The sequence below is a fragment of the Symphalangus syndactylus genome, chromosome 9, assembly GCF_028878055.3.
Source record: "Symphalangus syndactylus isolate Jambi chromosome 9, NHGRI_mSymSyn1-v2.1_pri, whole genome shotgun sequence".
NCBI lineage: Eukaryota > Metazoa > Chordata > Mammalia > Primates > Hylobatidae > Symphalangus > Symphalangus syndactylus.
The window spans coordinates 23,321,960-23,342,477 of record NC_072431.2 but is presented as its reverse complement, the minus strand read 5'-3'; the positions used below and the strand labels follow the sequence as shown (position 1 = coordinate 23,342,477).

At 34.7% G+C, this 20,518-nt stretch overlaps 1 protein-coding gene across 5 annotated transcripts in view; it reads right to left on the bottom strand.

Moving 5' to 3' along the window:
- The window catches only part of STRN3 (striatin 3), a 137,686-nt gene that overhangs the window by 12,535 nt on the left and 104,633 nt on the right, over nt 1–20,518 (bottom strand). For 2 of the 5 annotated variants that reach the window (XM_055291588.2, XM_055291589.2), the window contains 5 exons: nt 12,181–12,321; nt 6,719–6,852; nt 5,201–5,376; nt 4,971–5,018; nt 4,274–4,395 (listed from right to left, as the gene is read on the bottom strand). In XM_055291588.2, the coding sequence (XP_055147563.1) occupies nt 4,274–4,395; nt 4,971–5,018; nt 5,201–5,376; nt 6,719–6,852; nt 12,181–12,321 (621 nt within the window). Of the gene's footprint in view, nt 1–4,273; nt 4,396–4,970; nt 5,019–5,200; nt 5,377–6,718; nt 6,853–12,180; nt 12,322–14,648; nt 14,733–20,518 lie in introns of all 5 variants that reach the window. The other 3 variants (XM_055291590.2, XM_055291591.2, XM_055291587.2) reach the window with 2 other exon arrangements.

The window sequence follows — 20,518 nt, the reverse complement described above, 5'->3', positions numbered from 1 at the left end:
AAAACAAACAAAAAAAAAATTAGGTAAAAGAAGTTTAAAAGAAACTTTGACACATAAAGAAAACTTACCATATAACTGAGCATAAAGACCACACATAAAGGCCACAAGAAGATAAACTAAAGTGTACATTGTGGCTGTATCTAAGAGTAGAGTTATGGCCTACTTTTATCATAACCCTCCTCCCATCAACATTTTTCTGTATTTTCACAATTTTCTATAAAGGAACATATGCTTTTTTTTTTAAAAAAAAAAAACAGCTTTCTTGAGATACAGATATAATTTACATACAATTCACTCATTTAAAGTGTATAATTCAATGATTTTTGGTATGTTGTTTACAGTTATACAACCATCATGACAATCAATTTTAGGACCCTTTCATCACTCATTAGTCACTTCCCCCAATTCCTCCTCCCCACCTTTCCACAAGTCTAGGCAACAACTAATGCTCTGTCTCTGTAGATGTGTCTATTCTGAATATTTTCTATAAATGGAATCACACAATATGTGATCTTTTGTGACTGGGTTCTTTCACTGAGTATGTTTTCTTTTTTTCTTTTTGAAATAGGGTCTTGCTATCACCCAGGCTGGAGTACAGTGGCAAGGTCACAGTTCACCGCAGCCTTGACCTCCTAGTCACTGAACATGTTTTCAAGGTTTATCCATGTTGGAGCATGTATCAATACTCCATTTATTTTTAGTGCCAAATAATATTCTGCTGTATGGATATACCATATTTTATTTATCTGTTCCTTAACTGACAGACATTTGACAGCTGATAACATTGAGCATAATCTGTCTGATAATCCTGTTTTTCTAGTAAACTCCTCCCACTTTCCATGAATGGTTCTTATCATCTCCACAATTCTCACAGCTCCCAACCTCTCTTCCTCATGAATGACTATGCCTCATACTTCACTGAGAAAATATAGCATTCAAATAATGCTGCATGTTTCTTAACCCCCATCTTCTTGCTGCGTAATATATAAATGATTAGTGTCTAAAAGTATCTTCTTCTAGCTTCCAGATACAAGCAAGGAATCTGTCCTCCATCCTATCAAAGGCTAGTACCAGATGTCACTAACTTGCTGTAATGTTTACTGCTTCTGTACTACACAAATTCTCCTCCTTGGGATCATTACCATAGTGAAAAAAAAACTTGTTCCAGAATCTCTTCAACAAAAAATCTTCATTAATCCTATCCTACCACCCCTTCTACCGAGCAATAGAAATATGCTTTTCACAGGCTGAGCGCGGTGGCTCACGCTTGTAATCCCAGCACTTTGGAAGGCCGAGGCCGGCGGATCATGAGGTCAGGAGATCGAGACCATGGTGAAACCCTGTCTCTACTAAAAATACAAAAAAAAAAATTAGCCGGGCATGGTGGCGGGCGCCTGTAGTCCCAGCTACTAGGAGAGGCTGAGGCAGGAGAATGGCGTGAACCTGGGGGGCAGAGCTTACAGTGCGCCGAGATCGCGCCACTGCACTCCAGCCTAGGCCACAGAGCGAGACTCCATCTCAAAAAAAAAGAAATATGCTTTTCACTTCCTGTTTACTCTTCAAATCACTCCAATTTGGTTTCTGATACCATTACTACACCAAAACAATCCTTGCTAATGATGATCCCTATACTATCAAATTTAGTACTTTTCTTTGATGATACAAAACATTTTGTTGTTGTTCCCATTATATTGCTTTTCATCCATATAGTCTGACATGAAAGATTATCCAGAGGTCCCTTCATCCTTCAGTCTTAGCTGCAGCGTCCAAACTCTATCTGGCCAAGACCTGGGTGACCTGCTAGTCACTTATAAAAAGGAAACTTTATATCATATTATTAGACCTCTCAGCAACATTTGAAAGCACAGACTGCTTCTTTCTTCTCAAAATTGTTTCTTCTTTAGTGTGCGCTTCCATGATTTCACACACTCTCCTGCATTTGCTTCTGTCTCTTGAGTCACACCTCCTCAGTTTCCTTTGTTGGCTCTTACTCTAGCCACCCTCCCAGTGTCAGAGTTACTGAGGACTTCAGTCCCAAGTTGTCTTCTCTTCTCACACTAAACAGTACACTCTCCCAGTATTGCCCAGATGATAGCTTAATGTATCATCTGTATAGAGATGACTGTCCATGTTTTTAACTTCAATCGAGATCTCTTTGGGCTCCTTATTTGTATATTACCTACTTGATATTGTCATCCTTTAACATGCCTAAAATCTGAACTCACCATCCTTAAATCTCCTCACACCTGTTCTGCCCCCGTTTCAATAAATACTCCCAACACATGCTCAGTTACATCAAACACTCAGGACTGAATGTTCTGAATGTTTGAAATGTTCTGAAATTAGTGATGATGGCTGTACAACTTTGTGAACATAGTAAAAACTACTGAACTGTAGACTTTAATTTTTTTTTAGAGATGGGGTCTTGTGGCTGTGCATAGTGGCTCATGCCTGTCATCCCAATACTTTGGGAGGCTGAGGCAGGCAGATCACTTGAGCCCAGGAGTTTAAGACCACCCCGGGCAACATGGCCACTATTTCTACAAAAAATACAAAAATTAGTGCGGTGTGGTGGCTCACACCTGTGGTCCCAGCTCCTCAGGAGGATGGCTTGGGCCTGAGAGGCGGAGGTTGCAGTAAGCCAAGATGACGCCACTGCCCTCCAGCCTAGGAGACAGAGCAAGACTGTTTCCAAAAAAGACAGAGAGAGACAGGGAGAGACAGAGAGAGACTGGGTCTCACTCTCTTGCCTAGGCTGGAGTACACTGGCACCATCATAGCTCACTACAGCCTTTACTTCTCACACTCAAGTGATCCTCCCAGCTCAGCCTCCCGAGTGTCTGGGACTATAGGCATGTGCCACCCCATCTGGCAAATCTTTAAATTTTTGGTAGACATGAGGTCTCACTGTGTTGCCCAGGCTGGTGTTGAACTCCTGGCCTCAAGTGATCCACACACCTCGGCCTCCCAAAGTGGTGGGATTACAGGCGTGGGCCATTGTGTCCAGCCTGAAATGTATACTTTAAAAGGGTGAATTGTGTGATATGTAAATTATCTCAGTAAAGCAGTTAAACACATACAATCAAATTAAGAGTCACTCACCCATCACTTTATCTACTCAACATAATTTATCAATAAATCCTGTCTATTCTACCACACTCGCTCAGCGTATCTCAAAACCACTTCTAAATGCTCTGCTACCACCACTCTAATCTTGGCAATATAGTCTGTCACCTAGTTTACTGGACTATTATATGACAGCAGCCTCCTAACTGGTACTTCTCTTTCCACTCCTATCACCCCCAATTTATTCTTCTCACAACAGACACAGTCACCTTTTTAAAACCTTACATTTATCAGATAACTTTCTGGCTTAAAACTCTTTACTGAAAGTTTCCTTTTATCCTTCAGATTTTGGCTTGAATGTCATTATTTTAGAAAGACCCTTCTTGACTAACTCTTCTACAGAAGGTTCTGCCTGTTACTCCCTCTCACAGTACTCTATCTTCTTATCATTTATCACAATTTGTAACCATAGATCCCATCCCTTCGCTTATTTGTTTTATGCCTCTACTTCCCATTGGTCTAAATCTTATTTCTTGACATAGTGCTTACCACAATGCCTAGCTAATGTAGGCACAAAGTGTGTGTTAAATAAAAAGAACAAAGAGTTCATAAACATTTTGTTTTAACATTTTATAATTATTAACAGTGCCCTTACAAATATATTTGAACACAGGTACAGGTAGGTGTTTCTGTAGAACAGATTTCTAAAAGCTCCATTTGTAAGTCAAAGGAGATTTCTTTTGTTTGTTTTTTTTTTTTTCCATTTTGAAATTAAGAATGTTTTTGTAGATATGAGCTAAGAATAACAAAAAAATTTTTTGGCTCCAAAAAGTTTTAATGATTTACACCCTTGCTGTTGGTTCCATTGTCCTTTGCTTAATATTTTTAAAATATATAAACTATTTAAGTTCAAAATTTTGTTATACATTACACATTGTTTCCTTCTTCTTTCTGTAACTACTACCTAAATTAACATTTTAATTAATATAGTTTTTTTAACAACAGAGAAAGTATCAATTCATAGGCTTAAATACCCATGGCATGACATTTCCTAATTTTTCTCTTTAATAAAGCAATTTATTAGCAAACGGAAGAACTAAATGAGGTGACTAATATAAGTTTAAATAACCTCATAATCATATTTGAGGTATTTACTTTTGTCAGCTCCATTCACTTAAAAAAAATACATTTTGATCATTTTACCTACCATATGTATCATATGGATCCACACTGGGACTCGGCATATTCCACCACTGGATGGTTGCATCAATACCACCACTAAAACACTGTTCTCCATTAGAACTAATAGCTAATGACAGAACAGGGCCACTATTGTAGGAAGAGAGGGAAAAAAAATTACTAATAAATTCTAAGAATTTATGTAATATCTAAAAACTGTTTTAAGAGAATATGTACATCTGACTGGTACTTTTTTTTTTTTTCTTTTTGGAGACAGGGTCTCACTCTGTCGCCAGCCCAGACTGGAATGCAGTGGTGATCTCTGCTCACTAAAACCTCCGCCTCCCAGGTTCAAGCGATTCTCCTGCCTCAGCCTATCAAGTAGCTGAGACTACAAGCGCACACAACCATGCCCAGCTAATTTTTGTATTTTGAGGTAGAGATGGAGTTTCACCATGTTGGCCAGGCTGGTCTCAAACTCCTGACCTCAAGTGATCTGCCCGCCTCAGCCTCCCAAAGTCCTGGGGTTACAGGCGTGAACTACTGCATCTGGCCTGAATGGTACTATTATATTCATATTCCAATACAATTATTAAATAGCTATTATTCAAGTAATACATCTTTTCTAATATAAAACATTGAGAAAATTACAAGGTTTGAGGACTGATAAATAATATTTAACAATAATTATGATGTTAATTAAATACCAATTCAGTAAAACTTACATGTGGGCCCTAAATGTGTAGATAGGCTCTACATCTAAAGAGGCACTCCTAAAAGAGGGGGAAAAAGGGTAGGGGAAGAGAAGACAATTAAATAACTATGAATCACTGGTTGATATTAAATAGTCATTAGATCAAATGTGTGCATTAAAGATATGCAACCATAATGAGGAATAATTACTTATATTAGCAAAATTGGAAGAAATACACCAGGCTAACATTAAAATACTTGCTTTTTGGCAGGAACTGTTTTTTGCAGGTTCCAAAGTTTCAGGGTATGGTCCTCAGAAGCAGTAACCAGCACAGGTTCTACAGGATGAAAAGCTAATGCCCGTACTCCATCAAAATGGCTACGTAGTGTATACTTGGGATTCCATGTCTTTCGAAAGGCATCTTTATTAGCAGGCAACTAAAAGGAAAGAGCACAATATTTAGTGGTAAAAGCGGTAAACTGGAAGGCATGTGGAGTGTTTGTTCGTTTCTTTTTGGTGTGTTTAACACATATATTTAAAACTGTTGGCTAAAATGTCCAGTGGAAATTTAATGTACCTTTAAAACTTTCTAAAAAAACTTTATCATTTAATAATAACTCAGAATAATTTCATTCGCCTTACAAATAGCCTAGGTCAAATGAAGAGTTCCTTAATCTGTTTTTACCTATTAAGCTAAACCCAAAGCTCTTATTAAATGTCAGATGAGAACAAAATAACTACCATTGCTGCAATACTTTACATGAAAAATAATTACATAAGTTATTACAAATATCCAACGGTACAGTATTAACAGTAAAGTTGTCATTTAGAAATATATTAGCATGTGAAATTATTAAAGGCAGCAAGTTAAGGTACTTTCTGAAAGTCTGAACTATAGACCCTTTAAGAATATTTTTATCCCATTTTCATAATTCTTGATATTGACAGAGGTTTATCTTTTTAACCTTCACATTTCTCCATCTGTAAAGATAGGCTGTGAAACCACTTCTAAAGCAGTCAAAAGTTTACTGGAATTTAGTCGCTTATATACTTAAAAAAATAAATTAATGAGAATAATCCAGCCCACCAAAGGCTGTCCCTAAAAAGCATGCTAACGTTAAGTATAAAACGTGGAAAAAAGAAACTCATTATAAAAAGAAAAAAAAATTGCTGAAAAACTGCAATTAACATAAAGATCTAACAAGTATAGTTAACTCTCAATTGAAATATTAATGTCTAGAAAAAATTAAATCCAAGACAAGTTTCACCTCTAACACTGGACTCCCCATCCCTTCCATCCACTCCCCAACCCTCTAATGAAGGAGTTAAATATTCAGGAAATGATGCAAGCTAACTTTAAAATGTTGAGAAACTTTAAAATATTTCCTTAAGAAAATAAAAGTTCAAAAATAAAACATGCTTTTTAAGAAGTATTCTGAAGGCAAATATATGATTCAGGTTATTTTTTTTTCTTGTTAACACCAAAATATGGCTTAATTTGAGATAATTGAGAGTTGACTACTCAAGATGTATTTACTGACCAATATATTAATCATCTCAAACTTCTAGTTAATCCACCAAAATACCTAAAAAAAAAAATTTAAATACCACAAAGAAAGTAGTTATAAAAGAAAAACTACATGTCACTTCAAATCAACACATTGACACAAACTTATCTTTTCCATGCACCTTGACATTAATTCTGTTTTATAAGTGATTCCAAAAAATAAGGAGCCTTCTATTAAATCATTAAAAAATTAAAAATAAAACTGCACTTACATCATAACTATAGTCTGCATCATTTGTTACCGTCAAGTCTGCAAGGTCTCCAAGGCCCAGTACACTTAACAAAACATCATCAGAACCCATAATAAATGACTTGCCTCCTCCAGATGGAAACGTTATTGGTTCAGCTATAAAGAACAAAACCGCTTCTTAAATGCTGAAAAATCATACAGTACAAGACAATATTGTGGGGAAAATTTAAGCACTTAACAGTTACAATATTCAGTAATATAATTAATTTTTATTTTCCCACTTCTACTCAAAAAATCCTGTTACTAAGCAGTGTTAAACAAATGTGTTGGAACTGTGATGTAGTAACTGTCCACAAATAAAATGTGCACTAGATTTATTATTCTGGGGTGGAAGTTGGGGCAAAAAAGCTTTGTCTGTCTAAATCTCTTATCACTTCAATACAATTATAACTATAGTTTACATGTTAAATAAGAAATAGGACAAATTTTGATTAAATAATAGAGTTAAATATCAATTTTTGCATTCATGGGGGGAAACCTCTACCATGGACCTCAAAGACCTCAAAGTAGTCATACAGTATTTTTTAAATGTTAATAGGTTGTCGCTAAGTCCTTCTGCTTTCTAAAGAAGTACTAGGCATCCTAGTTCCTGATAAAAACTAGTACAAACATTGAAATGTAAATGGTTTACAGTCAGCTATATACTCTATCAGTTCACTAGAATGAAGCTTTAATTGTTCAGATTCCTTCAGTAACAGCAATGGTCTAGGAAAAAGTTCTTCCACCAACAATGTCAGTTTCCTTTCTATAAAAGGTTAATCCATGTGATCTTCAGAATGTCTTCCAGCTTTATTTATTTATTTATTTATTTATTTATTTAGAGACACAGTCTTGCTCTGTCACCCAGGCTGGAGTGCAGTGGTGCGATCTCGGCTCACTGCAACCTCCGCCTCCTAGGTTCAAGCAATTCTCCTGTCTCAGCCTCCCAAGTAGCTGGGATTACAGGTGCCCGCCACCACGCCCGGCTAATTTTTCTGTTTTTAGTAGAGAAGGGCTTTCACCATGTTGGCCAGGCTGGTCTTGAACTCCTGACCTCAAGTGATCCGCCCACCTCGGCCTCCCAAAGTGCTGGGATTACAGGCGTGAGCCACCGCACCCAGCCTGTCTTCCAGCTTTAAAGCTTTGACTATGACTTTTAATGTCCCATTCTAGTTACCATGACATCCTAAAATGAAGCAAGTAATCTTACCACAGAGCTTTAATTTCTGATCAGATCTGCCATTTCAATTTCAAACTAAACTCAGGTTGAGCTTCACTTAGTTTTCTCAACTATATCATGTGCATTATTACAGCTTTTTGTGTTAATATTAGCAGTTCCAATTATTTAAAATGTGTTTTCCTTTCTATACATACTACCGACCAATTAAACTCTGCCATAATTGAATGACTATTATCTAAATATTTTGTTGTAACAGTCATAGTTTAAGCAACAACCTTCAATACCATTTCAAATATGCTTTGAAAGCAAAATTTTAACATTAAGATAACAAGGGAGAAATACTCAAATCATAATATAAACTCTATATCAAAACACACTTAAAATTCATGAGCAAATTTAAAAGGGAAACATCATACAAAAAAGCTGATTATCAATTTAAAAAAAATTCCCATGAAAAATGATATAAATATGCTACAGGAAACACAACAGGTGTAATGAAACTTGACAGTCATCACTAACACTACTGGAAATAATTCTGAGAAGACACAATTCATATATATACTATGGCAAAATAAAATTCAACTTTACTTAGAATATCTTGTTATTTTATTTTATCCTATCAAAGTAAGCTATATAATCTGACTCAAATAGGACTCTAAAATGCAGCTCTGATTCAGTTACTTGATCTAAAATGAATCTGAAAGAACCTGACAAAATATATAGAGATATTAAGTGGTATCTAGTTAATCTTTCAATGATGACACTTATTGAATCTGAATAATCTGTAGCATTGATCTTTTGACCTTTTCCTACCAATTATTAGTATGCAGTTATTGGCAATACCAGAAGCAGCTAAAAACTATAAAATCAACAATTTAAACTTATGCTTAAGGATAATTATATAAAAGTCATTAGATAATATTTACTCAAAGCATTTTTCTCTAGACAAAGAAATATTTTTACTTTAAGCTCAGGGAATTTGTTTCTAAGAAAAGTCAGAACAAAATGCCACAGTTCCTCCCACTCACAATTATACAAACATTCACTGACACAAATCTCAAAAGCCCAATAAAATAACTTTAACATAACAAATGATTTTGCAAGACTATCTCTGATCAGCCACTGACCAATTTAGGAGCATGTGAAGGGAAGTGTCTGGACATTAGTTTTACTTGAGTTTTGGATTAATTGTACTTAACAAAAAATTAGTGTTATACTCATTTCTAATTAATCATATGACCACATTTCTGTCCTTTTCTCTATATACACACATATATTTTATGACATTTATGTAGATAATGCAAGCTATTCTACTTCATCAGTATTTACACATATATGTGCAAAAATTCTTTTACACTATTACCTCTGCTTTCCATATTACCCATCACTGTGGCATATGGTAATCACTGCAGCTACTCATTTGTTTGCCCTTTTTCCCTGCAGAGGGAATTAATTTCTATCCTAAAAATTCATTTTATTAATGGTAATATAATTACCCATAATATAAAAATGTCATTAGTAATTCAAAGAAAAATATAATTATTTAAACAAGTAGTTTTTTTGTTTTTATTTTTTTTTTTGAAGTCTTGCTCTGTCACCCTGGCTGGAGTGCAGTGGTACAATCTCGGCTCACTGCAAGCTCCGCCTCCCGGGTTCACGCTATTCTCCTGCCTCAGCCTCCCGAGTAGCTGGGACTACAGGCGGCCGCCACCATGCCCAGCTAATTTTTTTGTATTTTTAGTAGAGACAGGGTTTCACCGTGTTAGCCAGGATAGTCTCGATCTCCTGACCTCGTGATCCACCCGCCTCGGCCTCCCAAAGTGCTGGGATTATAGGTGTGAGCCACCACGCCCAGCCTAAAAAAAGTAGTTTTAATATCATTTTTTTTTTGTAATAGAGACAGAGTTTTACTATGTTGCCCAGGCAGAGTTTTGCTATGTTGCCCAGGCTGGTCTTGAATTCCTGGGCTCAAGTGATCCTCCTGCCTTGGGCTCCCAAAGTGCTGGAATTACAGGCATGAGCTACTATGCCTGCCCTAGTTTTTAATTTAATGATGGAAATTTAGGAGGCCTAAGAGATTTCATCAAATAATATAACAATACTAGTATAATGGGTCTATAAAATACAAGGTCTTTTTCAGACTTTTGTAACTAATCTTCCTTTTGATGGACACTTATGATGAAGGAAACCTGTAGCTCGCATATTGAACTCTTTTTCCCAAGAACTTAGTCCAGGTAACAGATTCCATTTATACCAGTGGCAACATGGTAGGTCTCAAGTCTTTAGCAGCAATAGTCTAGAATATTGTAATGTTGAAGTACCACTCCCAGAAAACAGACATTTGTTCTTTATAAAATGAGGTAGGACACGGACTTCAAAAGTAAAGAAGGAAGTTGGGGACTGCCACTGAAAATAAGGAGATATGTACTCCAAAGCTGCCTTCTTAGCTTGAAGTCAAACTCACATCTCTTTAAGTAACAAATTCTAGTAAGATTGATACTTCAAAAACTGTAATGAAGTTCACACTTACCAAATCTCTCCCCTCGCCCTCCTACCAGCATCAAGAAACAGATCACTGACCTATATTCTTTCTTTAAAACACACACATAACACATAAACAAACACACATACAGAGCTCTAAGTTGGTTTTTGTGTAGAGTGTGCCTTGACTGGCTTTTTCCGTAAGTCATTGGTTTGAAACATTTAAAAGGGTCCACACTGCTAACATGGCTTTGCCTTAAACTGCAAAACCTGCAGTTTAAATGTACATTAATTACAAAAATTTTAGCAAGTTGTACTATGCATATTTGGCAAAACAGACCAAAAACAAGGCAAAATCACCGCTAAATGCATAAAATAAAAAAAAAAGGAGTTGCTATGTGTATTTTAGAAAATACTTCTAAAGTAAAACAGGAATATATCTCAATAGTGGAAATGAGATCTGAAAAAATTAAGACACTTTTATTTTTCATTCATTTTGTTTTGAATGATTTTGTTATTTTAGTGATTTTTTTTTTAAGGTGAGTGAAGTAAATGGTAAATTATGAGAGGGAAAAAATGCAAAATTATTTAATTGTAAGTAAACTGTGCCACTAGGGAAATCTTAAAAGGGAACAAGATGCATTTAAAATTTTTTGACTGAGACATCAAACAAATCTTCTTTACACAGCAAAGGCAATAACATCAATTAAATTTACTACATATGCCAAATAACTGTATCTCATATATCACAATAATCTTTGGTTAAAAATTCAGATTCAATACTTGTAGGTATCTAGACTTAGAGTTATACATGATTCAAGTATACCTATATATCTTCGGCTAAAATCAATTTTGGAAAAAATGTTTAAGTAGTACTTTCATTTCCTACACATTTCTGGTTTAGGCAAATTTTATAAAATTCATTACTAGGTAGAATATACTTGCTACCAAGTTAAAGAATAATGATGCTGCCTTATTCTCAAATGATTAATTTAGGTAACAGTTACATATATTTTTTGAAGTAATATATATTTAAAGTAACAGATTGGGCACTGTGGCTCACACCTGTAATCCCAGCGCCTTGGGAGCCAAGGTCGGCAGATCACTTGAGGTCAGGAGTTCGAGACCAGCCTGGCCAACATGGTAATATTCTGTCTCTACTAAAAATACAAAAAATTGGCCGGGCATGGTGGTGTGCACCTATAGTCCCAGCTACTTGGGAGGCTGAGGCAGGAGACTCGCTTGACCCCAGGAGGCAGAGGTTGCAGTGAGCCGAGATCATGCCACTGCACTCCAGCCTGGGCGACAGAGTGAGACTCCGTCTCAAGGAAAAAAAAAAGATTAAAAAAAAAAAAAGGTTCCAAGCGCAATGCCTGGCACCATAGTTGTCTTCTAGTAAGTGGTAATTATTATTAGTTGCTAAATTTAAGCAATAAGACAAAATGAGTAGTTTTTTCCATATGTATTATCGTAAGTTTGTTTTTATAAATTACTATTTTCCCATTACTGGATCTGTAGTTAATATTAGATTTAAGAAAAGACTCTGAATTCACCTATGATGGAAACAACTCCTCACATTAAAAACAAAAATAAAATATAAAGAAATAGAAACCAGAAATGTCAAAATCCCTAAATTAATTACATCAAGAGCTTGCCCAACACCTTCTCTAAAGATCATATAAAATGATCATCAGCACTTTAAACAGTAGCCTAGTTGCATTAAGATGTGATTTGGATTTAAGGTCTTCTGAAATATAAATAAACATGGTAGCTAAATTTTGTACCTTCCTCTGCTCTTGCACCTTCATGATCAGTCATTCTAGTAGAGGCTGACCTAGACTGATTAATGATTCCTGAAGGGATGTGGGGCAGCTCATCATCTCCCAGATCAGCTATCATGTCGTAGAGTTTTGTCCTGTTGGCCCCTGTAAATTAATGTCAGCAGTAGAGGTTCATTTAATGGCTACCGCTTGACTTTCCAGCAGCCTTTAAAACCAACTTATTAACAAAACAGACTATTAAGAAGTCCCAGTTATTAAAATATCAGAAAACTAAAGATGTCTTCCATTTTCCATACCATCCCCCAAAACACATTGAGTTTAAATATTTACTATTTCTGTGGAGAGAGAGATATATATATAAAGATACATATATATATTACATATGTATCTCTAAAGATATATATATATATCTCCATAGAATATTTTAGAGAGTTCTTTAAAGTTCTGTAAGCTCACAGACACAGAAGGTATCATTAAAACAAAGGAAAATTTTGGTGTTTAAGATTAACATTTACCAGTGTAAAGAATAAAACAAGGGCTTTTCAACATAATTCACTGTTTTAAAAACTTAACAAAGGAGTAAGTACAAGTAATTTTTATGAGGGTGCAACAAACAATTAACTTTACCTGGTGTTTCCATGGATATTTTCCTGCCATGTTAGTACAAATTTGTCATTAACAAATCAATCCCAATTTCTTTCAAAAATTTTTTTCATTTTTCCCAAATCTGAAAAACCTGATTTATCCATGAGATACATCTCTGAGTTTTTCATAATTATATGAAAAGTCAGCACTGTCATAAGCCATAAATATAAGGGAAGAATTTTGGCTGTTGCCTGGATAATTCAGGCCAAAATATATAAAACTCAAAAGCTTCTGTAGCACTGTGGAATGTTCTTTAACTCTGAACTTTAGAAATAGCAGAATTATTTATTTTGAACCATGTATTTTCAAAGAAAACAAGTTTTAAGAATGTCAGAAAAAAATACTTTGAAAAGACAATGCTTTATAATCTACATAAGTTTAAAAAAATGAAATATGTAAGTCCAAGGTCAAACATTATGACCTTATATTTACTAACATCAACATTAATGGAAGAATTCGACTGCTACATATTAAGTTCACTGTGGCTATTTGAGTGTAAGTAACTCTAAGAACTATTACGCATCTATGTATCCTTAACAAAATGCCAGGCAATTAGATGGTAAAACTTAGTGGAAATAGGTGGACTTTCATACATTTATTGGTCCTATTTTACAGTAATTCCTAATTTCTTAGAAATGCTTAAACAACTCTACTTCTGGATTAGGTAATATGTTACGTAGTCTGAATTTCCTAACTAATAATAATGAAGAAACTCAGTGTTACCTGAGGATCCCCCCTCCCCCCACCCACAGAGAAATGACTGTAAACAAATTCTCCAATAAACAAAAAACTGTCTACTGGACGTCCAACCACCAGTTACATTCAACGTAAAAGAATATAAACATTATCCTTTCTCACAAAATAGCTCCCTTTTGTAACCTTCCCACTTAAATGACTACCACCACTATTTATTTAATTTTGCTTCCTAAAATTTTGCAACCACATCTTAACTCTTCTTCAACTTGTAAAATTATAAAGCGGTGGGGGCTGATTTTAAAAAAGAATCTTCCTTTAAAGTATTCTCCAAGTTTATCTATTGACTTTAATCAAGGCTTTCAATCTTATGAATTACAACAGACTCCTAATTGGTTTTTCTATCTCTGAGCTCCATTTACCTTCAATCACATTTATATACTACAACTAAATTAATTTTCCAAAATTATCACATTTATTATATCTCCCTTCACTCAGAAACCACAAGTAGCACTTCCACACTCTTTGGATCAAAGTTAACTAAAATTATGTACTTAACCGTTTCATGTGCTTCATGATCTGATCCTATTTTTTCTACCCCATCTTATTTTTTAATGATCCACAATACAAACTCCCTTCATTTTCCAGTCAAAGCAGTTTCCATATAGTTTCAGTGTTCACCGGGGTTACTTCTGCAGTATTTTGTCATATTTGTCCTCACTCATTCTCAGAAAGATGAGAAGGCTTTCTACACACACACACACACACACACACACACACACACACACACACACACACTTCCTTATCTTCTAACATGCACCTCAGCCTATCCAAATTCTACCCATTCCTCCACACCAGTTCCATCTCTTCTGTAAAGCTTTTGTTGATCTTTCAATGTTCTTATTTGTGTGTAACATAAAATGACTTTATTAAATACTACCTTGTAAATAATTTATGTGATAGTTAATGTGAAACATAATAAAGGCTTGACAAAGTTTAGTTACAGATAATGTAAAGTCAAAATCTTCCTGTACACATGAACTGGGAGATACAAAAGGGAAAGAAATTAGGAGATATTATGGAAGCTACTGTTCAAACTGAGGATCCCAAATTATATAATATTATTTACATACTATAGCCAGATAGCTTCAGTGTGACACAGTGCCAAGTTGAGGAAATGATGAAACTTCCCTGCTCTAATCCTAGTTTCTCAAAAGCTGCCAAAAGATGAAAGCAGATTTCATTTAGTAGTAGTCTTTATTGTGCAGAGCATCTTTCAACTGCAAATTTAATGTCTTCGTTTTCTTTCTAAACCTATCCAATATTCTAAATAAATGCAACAAAACAATTTCAAATAAAAAACCTGAAGTCTTATCAGCAATGAGAAAACTGTAGTAGTATAACAGGATACTAGACAATATTAATACCAATATTTAAAGGCATATTTGAAGGCACATTAAGCACTAATAAAAACTGAAATTTATAGAAGTACAAATACTTTTTCTAATTCTTATAGCAAGAAAAACTTTAATTTACTTTTAAATTTTTATTATTATTTTTGAGACAAGGTCTTGCCCTGTCACCCAGGCTAGAATGCAGTCACACGAACACGGCTCTCTACAGCCTTGAGCTCCTTGGCTCTTGACCTCCCGGATTCAAGTGATCCTCCCACCTCAGCCTGCTGGGACCACAGGCATGTATCAACAAGCTTGGCTAATTTTTAAAAAAATTTTGTAGAGACAGGGTCTCACCATGTTGTCCAGGCTGGTCTTGAACTCTTAGGCTCAGGCAATCCACCTACCTCACTTCTCCAGAGTAGCTGGGACCACAGGCATGTACTACTACACTCAGCTAATTTTTGTATTTTTTATTTTTGTAGAGATGGTCTCACCATGCTGCCTAGTCTGGTATTGAGCTCCTGGGGTCAAGCAATCCTCTCTCCTAAGCATCCCAAAGTGCTAGGATTGCAGGCATGAGCCACCGTGCCCAGCTAGAAAAACTTTTCTACTACTATGAATACAACCCACCTACCTCTTAACACCTCTTAACAAATACAAAGTCCTATATAAATGCATAATCCTCTAGACTGACACAATGAAAAACATACTAATTATGCCACGTGTAAGCCAAACTACAGACTACTGTTACGTTTTCAAATTCCGCTCAAACACACATACTCATGCCATGAAATTTATCTTACTATGCCCTCTATAACTGTAAGTAAAATAGTACTTTTGAACAAATCTAACATTTTCCCTTTCTCAAATGAGCCCTCCCTTTGTTGATCAACTTTTATATTCTGAAGCTTAACTGTTAGCAGGCAAACAATCTGGAAAAGATAAGCTTATTTTAGCACGAAAATTTAGTTAAGTCATGTTTGCTATATCTGTTCTATTTTCTATCATAATTAAAGCTTTCACAGCTTTATTTAATTTATTTAAGACAACTGTTGTCTTAAATAAATATGAGATCACAATAATAAGAAAAAATAACTTCAGCTGCAAAGTGACTCTTCGGTTTTAAAAAGTGCACTGATTAAAGAGTATCAATCTGATACATTCTGATCCTAGGCAAAATACCTAAGTTATTTTCTTGAAAAGAAAGAAAAAAATCCCGAGTTAAAGGACATGAATGTTTGTTTTTAAAGAGTGAAATTAAAGCCAGAAACATAAAACCACATGTCTAGTTGAAAATAACATCTCTTTGCTATGAAATGATTTTGTTTTTGTCTTTGAGGGAGGAGAGCGAATATAACTATTTTGTGGGCTCTTCGAATTAGTACTATGTGCTAAACGGAAGTAGCTTAATCGTAACAGATAATTTGTAGTGTGAGCAAAGGTGTTTTTAAAAGCCTACTTAAGAGTAAGTTCTTCTTAAATGTATTCAAATACCTAATTTTGGATATTTGGCTTCAAGTCACACTTTAAAAAACTGTATTTCCTGGTGACAACATGTTTTCTTGGATCTGGAATAGTAAATGACAAATATTAATAAAAAACTTTAAAAATAAAAATTAGAAAATGACTTGGGGGAGCTCACTTATGATTTATTTTAAAAGAAATGTTGAAAAAGTTACAAGACTTTCCCCTTTTCAAATGTATTGATAATCAGGCCAGAAGGTGCATAGTAATTCTGCAACACCAGTAAAGGAGAGAAGGGAAATGGCAAAAAAATCATATTCCATATATAGAAAAGACAGAAAAGATAAACAAGAATAATTAGGAAAATTAAGATAAGTCCACTCACTAAGAGTAACAGCTCCTATCAAAGGAAAATACATTATTATAATCCACAGTTTAAATTGTCCATGTTGAATAGGAGTAACAAATATCAAAGAAAGCCTTAAAAGATTTTTAGCTGCTCTCTCATATTCTAACTAAAGCCTCCATATTTCAGATGCTTCGTTCACACTGTAATTTTTAATCATTGATTTATGTTTTTACTAAGATATAAAATACAGTACAAATGGAGACCTTAAAAAGTTAGAAAAATGCTACCAGCCCAACATTTTTACAAAGATTAATTCAAGCTCCTCCCAAATTACAGAAAACATAGAAATTATTAAAAAGTGAAAGAAAATTGAGTTTTAGCTTAGACATTAGTATTGCATCAAGGCTTACTTCTTGATTTTCATGACTGTACTGTGGTCATACACGAGAATATCTTTGTTTAAATATATACTAATATATTTAAAGAGCAACATGTCTACAACTTAGTTTTCTGAACTACTCAAAAAAAAAAAAAAAAATACATGGCCAGGTACGGTGGCTCATGCCTGAAATCTTTTTTTCTTTTTTGAGATGGTCTCCCTCTGTCGCCCAGGTTGGAGTGCATTGGCGCTATCTTGGCTCACTGCAACCTCCGTCTCCTGGGTTCAAGTGATTCTCCTGCCTCAGCCTCCCCAAGTAGCTGGGACTACAGTCGTGAGCCACCATGCCCAGTTAATTTTTTTTGTATTTTTAGTAGAGACAAGGTCTCACCACGTTGGCCAGGCTGATCTCAAACTCTTGACCTCAGGTGATCTGCCCGCCTCAGCCTCCCAAAGTGCTGGGATTACAGGCATGAACCACTGCACCCAGCCTCATGCCTGAAATCTTACTGCTTTTGGAGGTTGACGTGAGATGATCACTTGAGGCCAGGAGTTTGAGATCCGCCTGGGCAACATACAGAGATCCTGTCTATTAAAAAATGTAAAAATTAGCCAGGCATAGTGGTGCACACCTGTGGTCCTAGCTACTTGGGAGGAGAGAGTGGAAAGATTGCTTGAGCCCAGGAGTTTGAGGTTGCAGTGAGCTACAATGTGCTACTGTACTCCATCCGGGGCAGCAGAGTGACAGCCTGTCTCAAAATAAAAGAGAATATATTTACAGAAAGGAAAGGGAAAAGCAAGTGTGGTAAAGTGTTAACATTTGGTGGGTAATCTGGGCGAAAAATATATGGAATTCTCTGTACTATTCTCACAAAATTTTCTTAAGTCAGAAATTATGTCAAAATAAAAAGTTAAAAGGAAAAGAAAGCTTAACCCTTTGAAGCCTGAGACGAAAATAACTGCATCAAGCCTCTTTAGTTTCTTAGTTTCAAGGTACTGACTCTTAGAATATTAATAAGATAAAGTACATCTCAATTATATTGTATATCTCACTTAGTAAGAAAGAAATATTGAAGTGGGTCTACATTCCAAGACAAGGCTGTCACTTTTAACCCCTTTTCCTCTTGCTGGGGGGAGGGGGTGGGCAGGGGGTAAAAAAAAGAAGGGTGAGATGCAGTGAACAAGTTGGAAGACACAGAAACTTTAACTTAGCACTTGATTTTAGAAGCCTTTCCATTTAAAAGTCAAATCTTGAATGGGTCTTTACAAAGTTAAGAAGTCAGCATTCTTGCCATTTTTCTCTTTTCCTTCCAAAAAAAAAAGAAAAGAAAAAGAAAAAAGACTGGATTACGTTTGCTGATTCCATATGGTAAAGTTAGCAAATAGTTTTCTTCCCTCTAAGAAGCTGCAGTGAAAAATCTGTAGAAGCTTATGCTAATTCAGTAGGTGTGACTTATTAACAAATTCTGGAATAAAGAAAAAAAATCAAGGTTGGTAAATGTATACAAATTTACATTTACATAGGCAGAATAAGTTCTGGTTCAATTACACAGTAGGGTGACTATAGCTAATGATAATGTATTCTATATTTCAAGATAGCTAGAAAAAAAGGATATGAGTGTTGTAACCAAAAAGAAATGATGAATACGCTAACTACTCTGATTTTTATTATTCAATGTTTAAATGTATTAAAATGTCACACTGTGTCCCATATTTATAATTATGTGTCATTTATAAGCAAAAATTTTTTTTAAAGAAATCAAAAGGCTATACAGATAATGAATTATTCTAACTTGTACAAAGCTACATAAGGAGAACATCAGAATAATAATATGGACTAAATAATAAAAATTCTGAGAAATTTATGAATTACCTTTTCATGTAAAATTATTCTTAGTATTAACATGATGAACTATTTGAATTAAGATTAGAAGTTTGTGATCCATAAACAGAAAAAAAAAGTTTTCATTTTTTTAAACTCTAATTTCACAGCAAGGATTCAGAGCCAACATTTTCACACTGAATTCTGTATTAAAGAGTGAAAAGTTTTTAATTTATAAACCTTCATAAAGGAAGTATAAAAAAGAAACATAATTTATTTCTGAATTCTCTTTCCTGAGACACTTTGCTAGAAACTTTATCCCTGTATCTGCTTACATTAGTAGCCTCAAAGACAGTAATATTTACAAAAATGTTTAAAAATTAGAAACAAATCTATAGGTTTAACTAATGGAAGCTAAGTTAAATCCACAAAAATTATATTTTAAATGACTACGAAACATTAAGAAATAATGAGTTAAATTACAACAATAATATTCTAGTTAAAATATTAAAAAGGAGGTTTTACGTATAAAGACTTTTAAGAAAAGATGGATGAATATGTGCCAAATAAATAGTCTCTGAGTGGTAGGATTGCAGGTGATTTTTAGTTTTTCTTTATATTCCTATATACGTCTTATATTATCTGAATAACAAGCATGTGTTATTTTTATGATTATATAAGCAAAATTCATTTTTTTAAAAAAATAGATATGAAATCAAAATTAAAGTGGGATGGGCTGAATAACAGAATACCTATCTAGATAGTAAGATGTTATTGAGACATGAAAAGCCTTAAGTTATGAATTTGGGGTCTCCAAGTACTGATTCAATCAAAGAAGTCCACTTTCATCCATTTCATGTACTGAGTTCCTCTCTGTTCTTTAGAAAGAAAAAAAAACACAAACATATATAAAAGAATTATTTGTTGACATAAAATGATGTTTTCTATGATGGCAGTAGGCAAATTATAATATTGTGTGCACTAAGGTCCAATTAAAAAAAAAACAAGGCCAAGCACGGTGGCTCATGCCTATAATCTTAACACTCTGAAAACCTGAGGTGGAAGAATGGCCTGAGGCCAAGAGTTCGAGACCAGCTTGGGCAATACAGAGAAACCCCATCTCTAAAAAAAATTTTTAAAAATAAAATATTAGCCAGGTGTGGTGGCACGTGCCTATAGTCCCAGCTACTCAGGAGGCTGAGGTGGGAGGATATCTTGAGGACAGGAGAATTTGAGGCTACAGTGAGCTATGATTTACACTACTGCACTCCAACATGGGTTCTAAAAAAATTAAATTTTGTTTAATTTTTTAGTTTATCTGTTTCTAATATTTCTTAAACATACTTTTTTTAATTAAAAAAAATTTTTAAGAAAAGTTTAAAAGCAACAACTAAAAAAGACCTTGACTTACATCTTATTTGTAGACCTCAAAAAGATACAGGTCTAGTCATAGTCTATCAGAGGGGGAAAATGGGATACTTCTATTTTAAATTAGAAGCAACATTATCTAACATTTCAAAATAAATCTTCAGCAGATTAAGTCAGTTTATGATACTATATATAAAATAAGCAATCCACTAGTAAAATAAGCT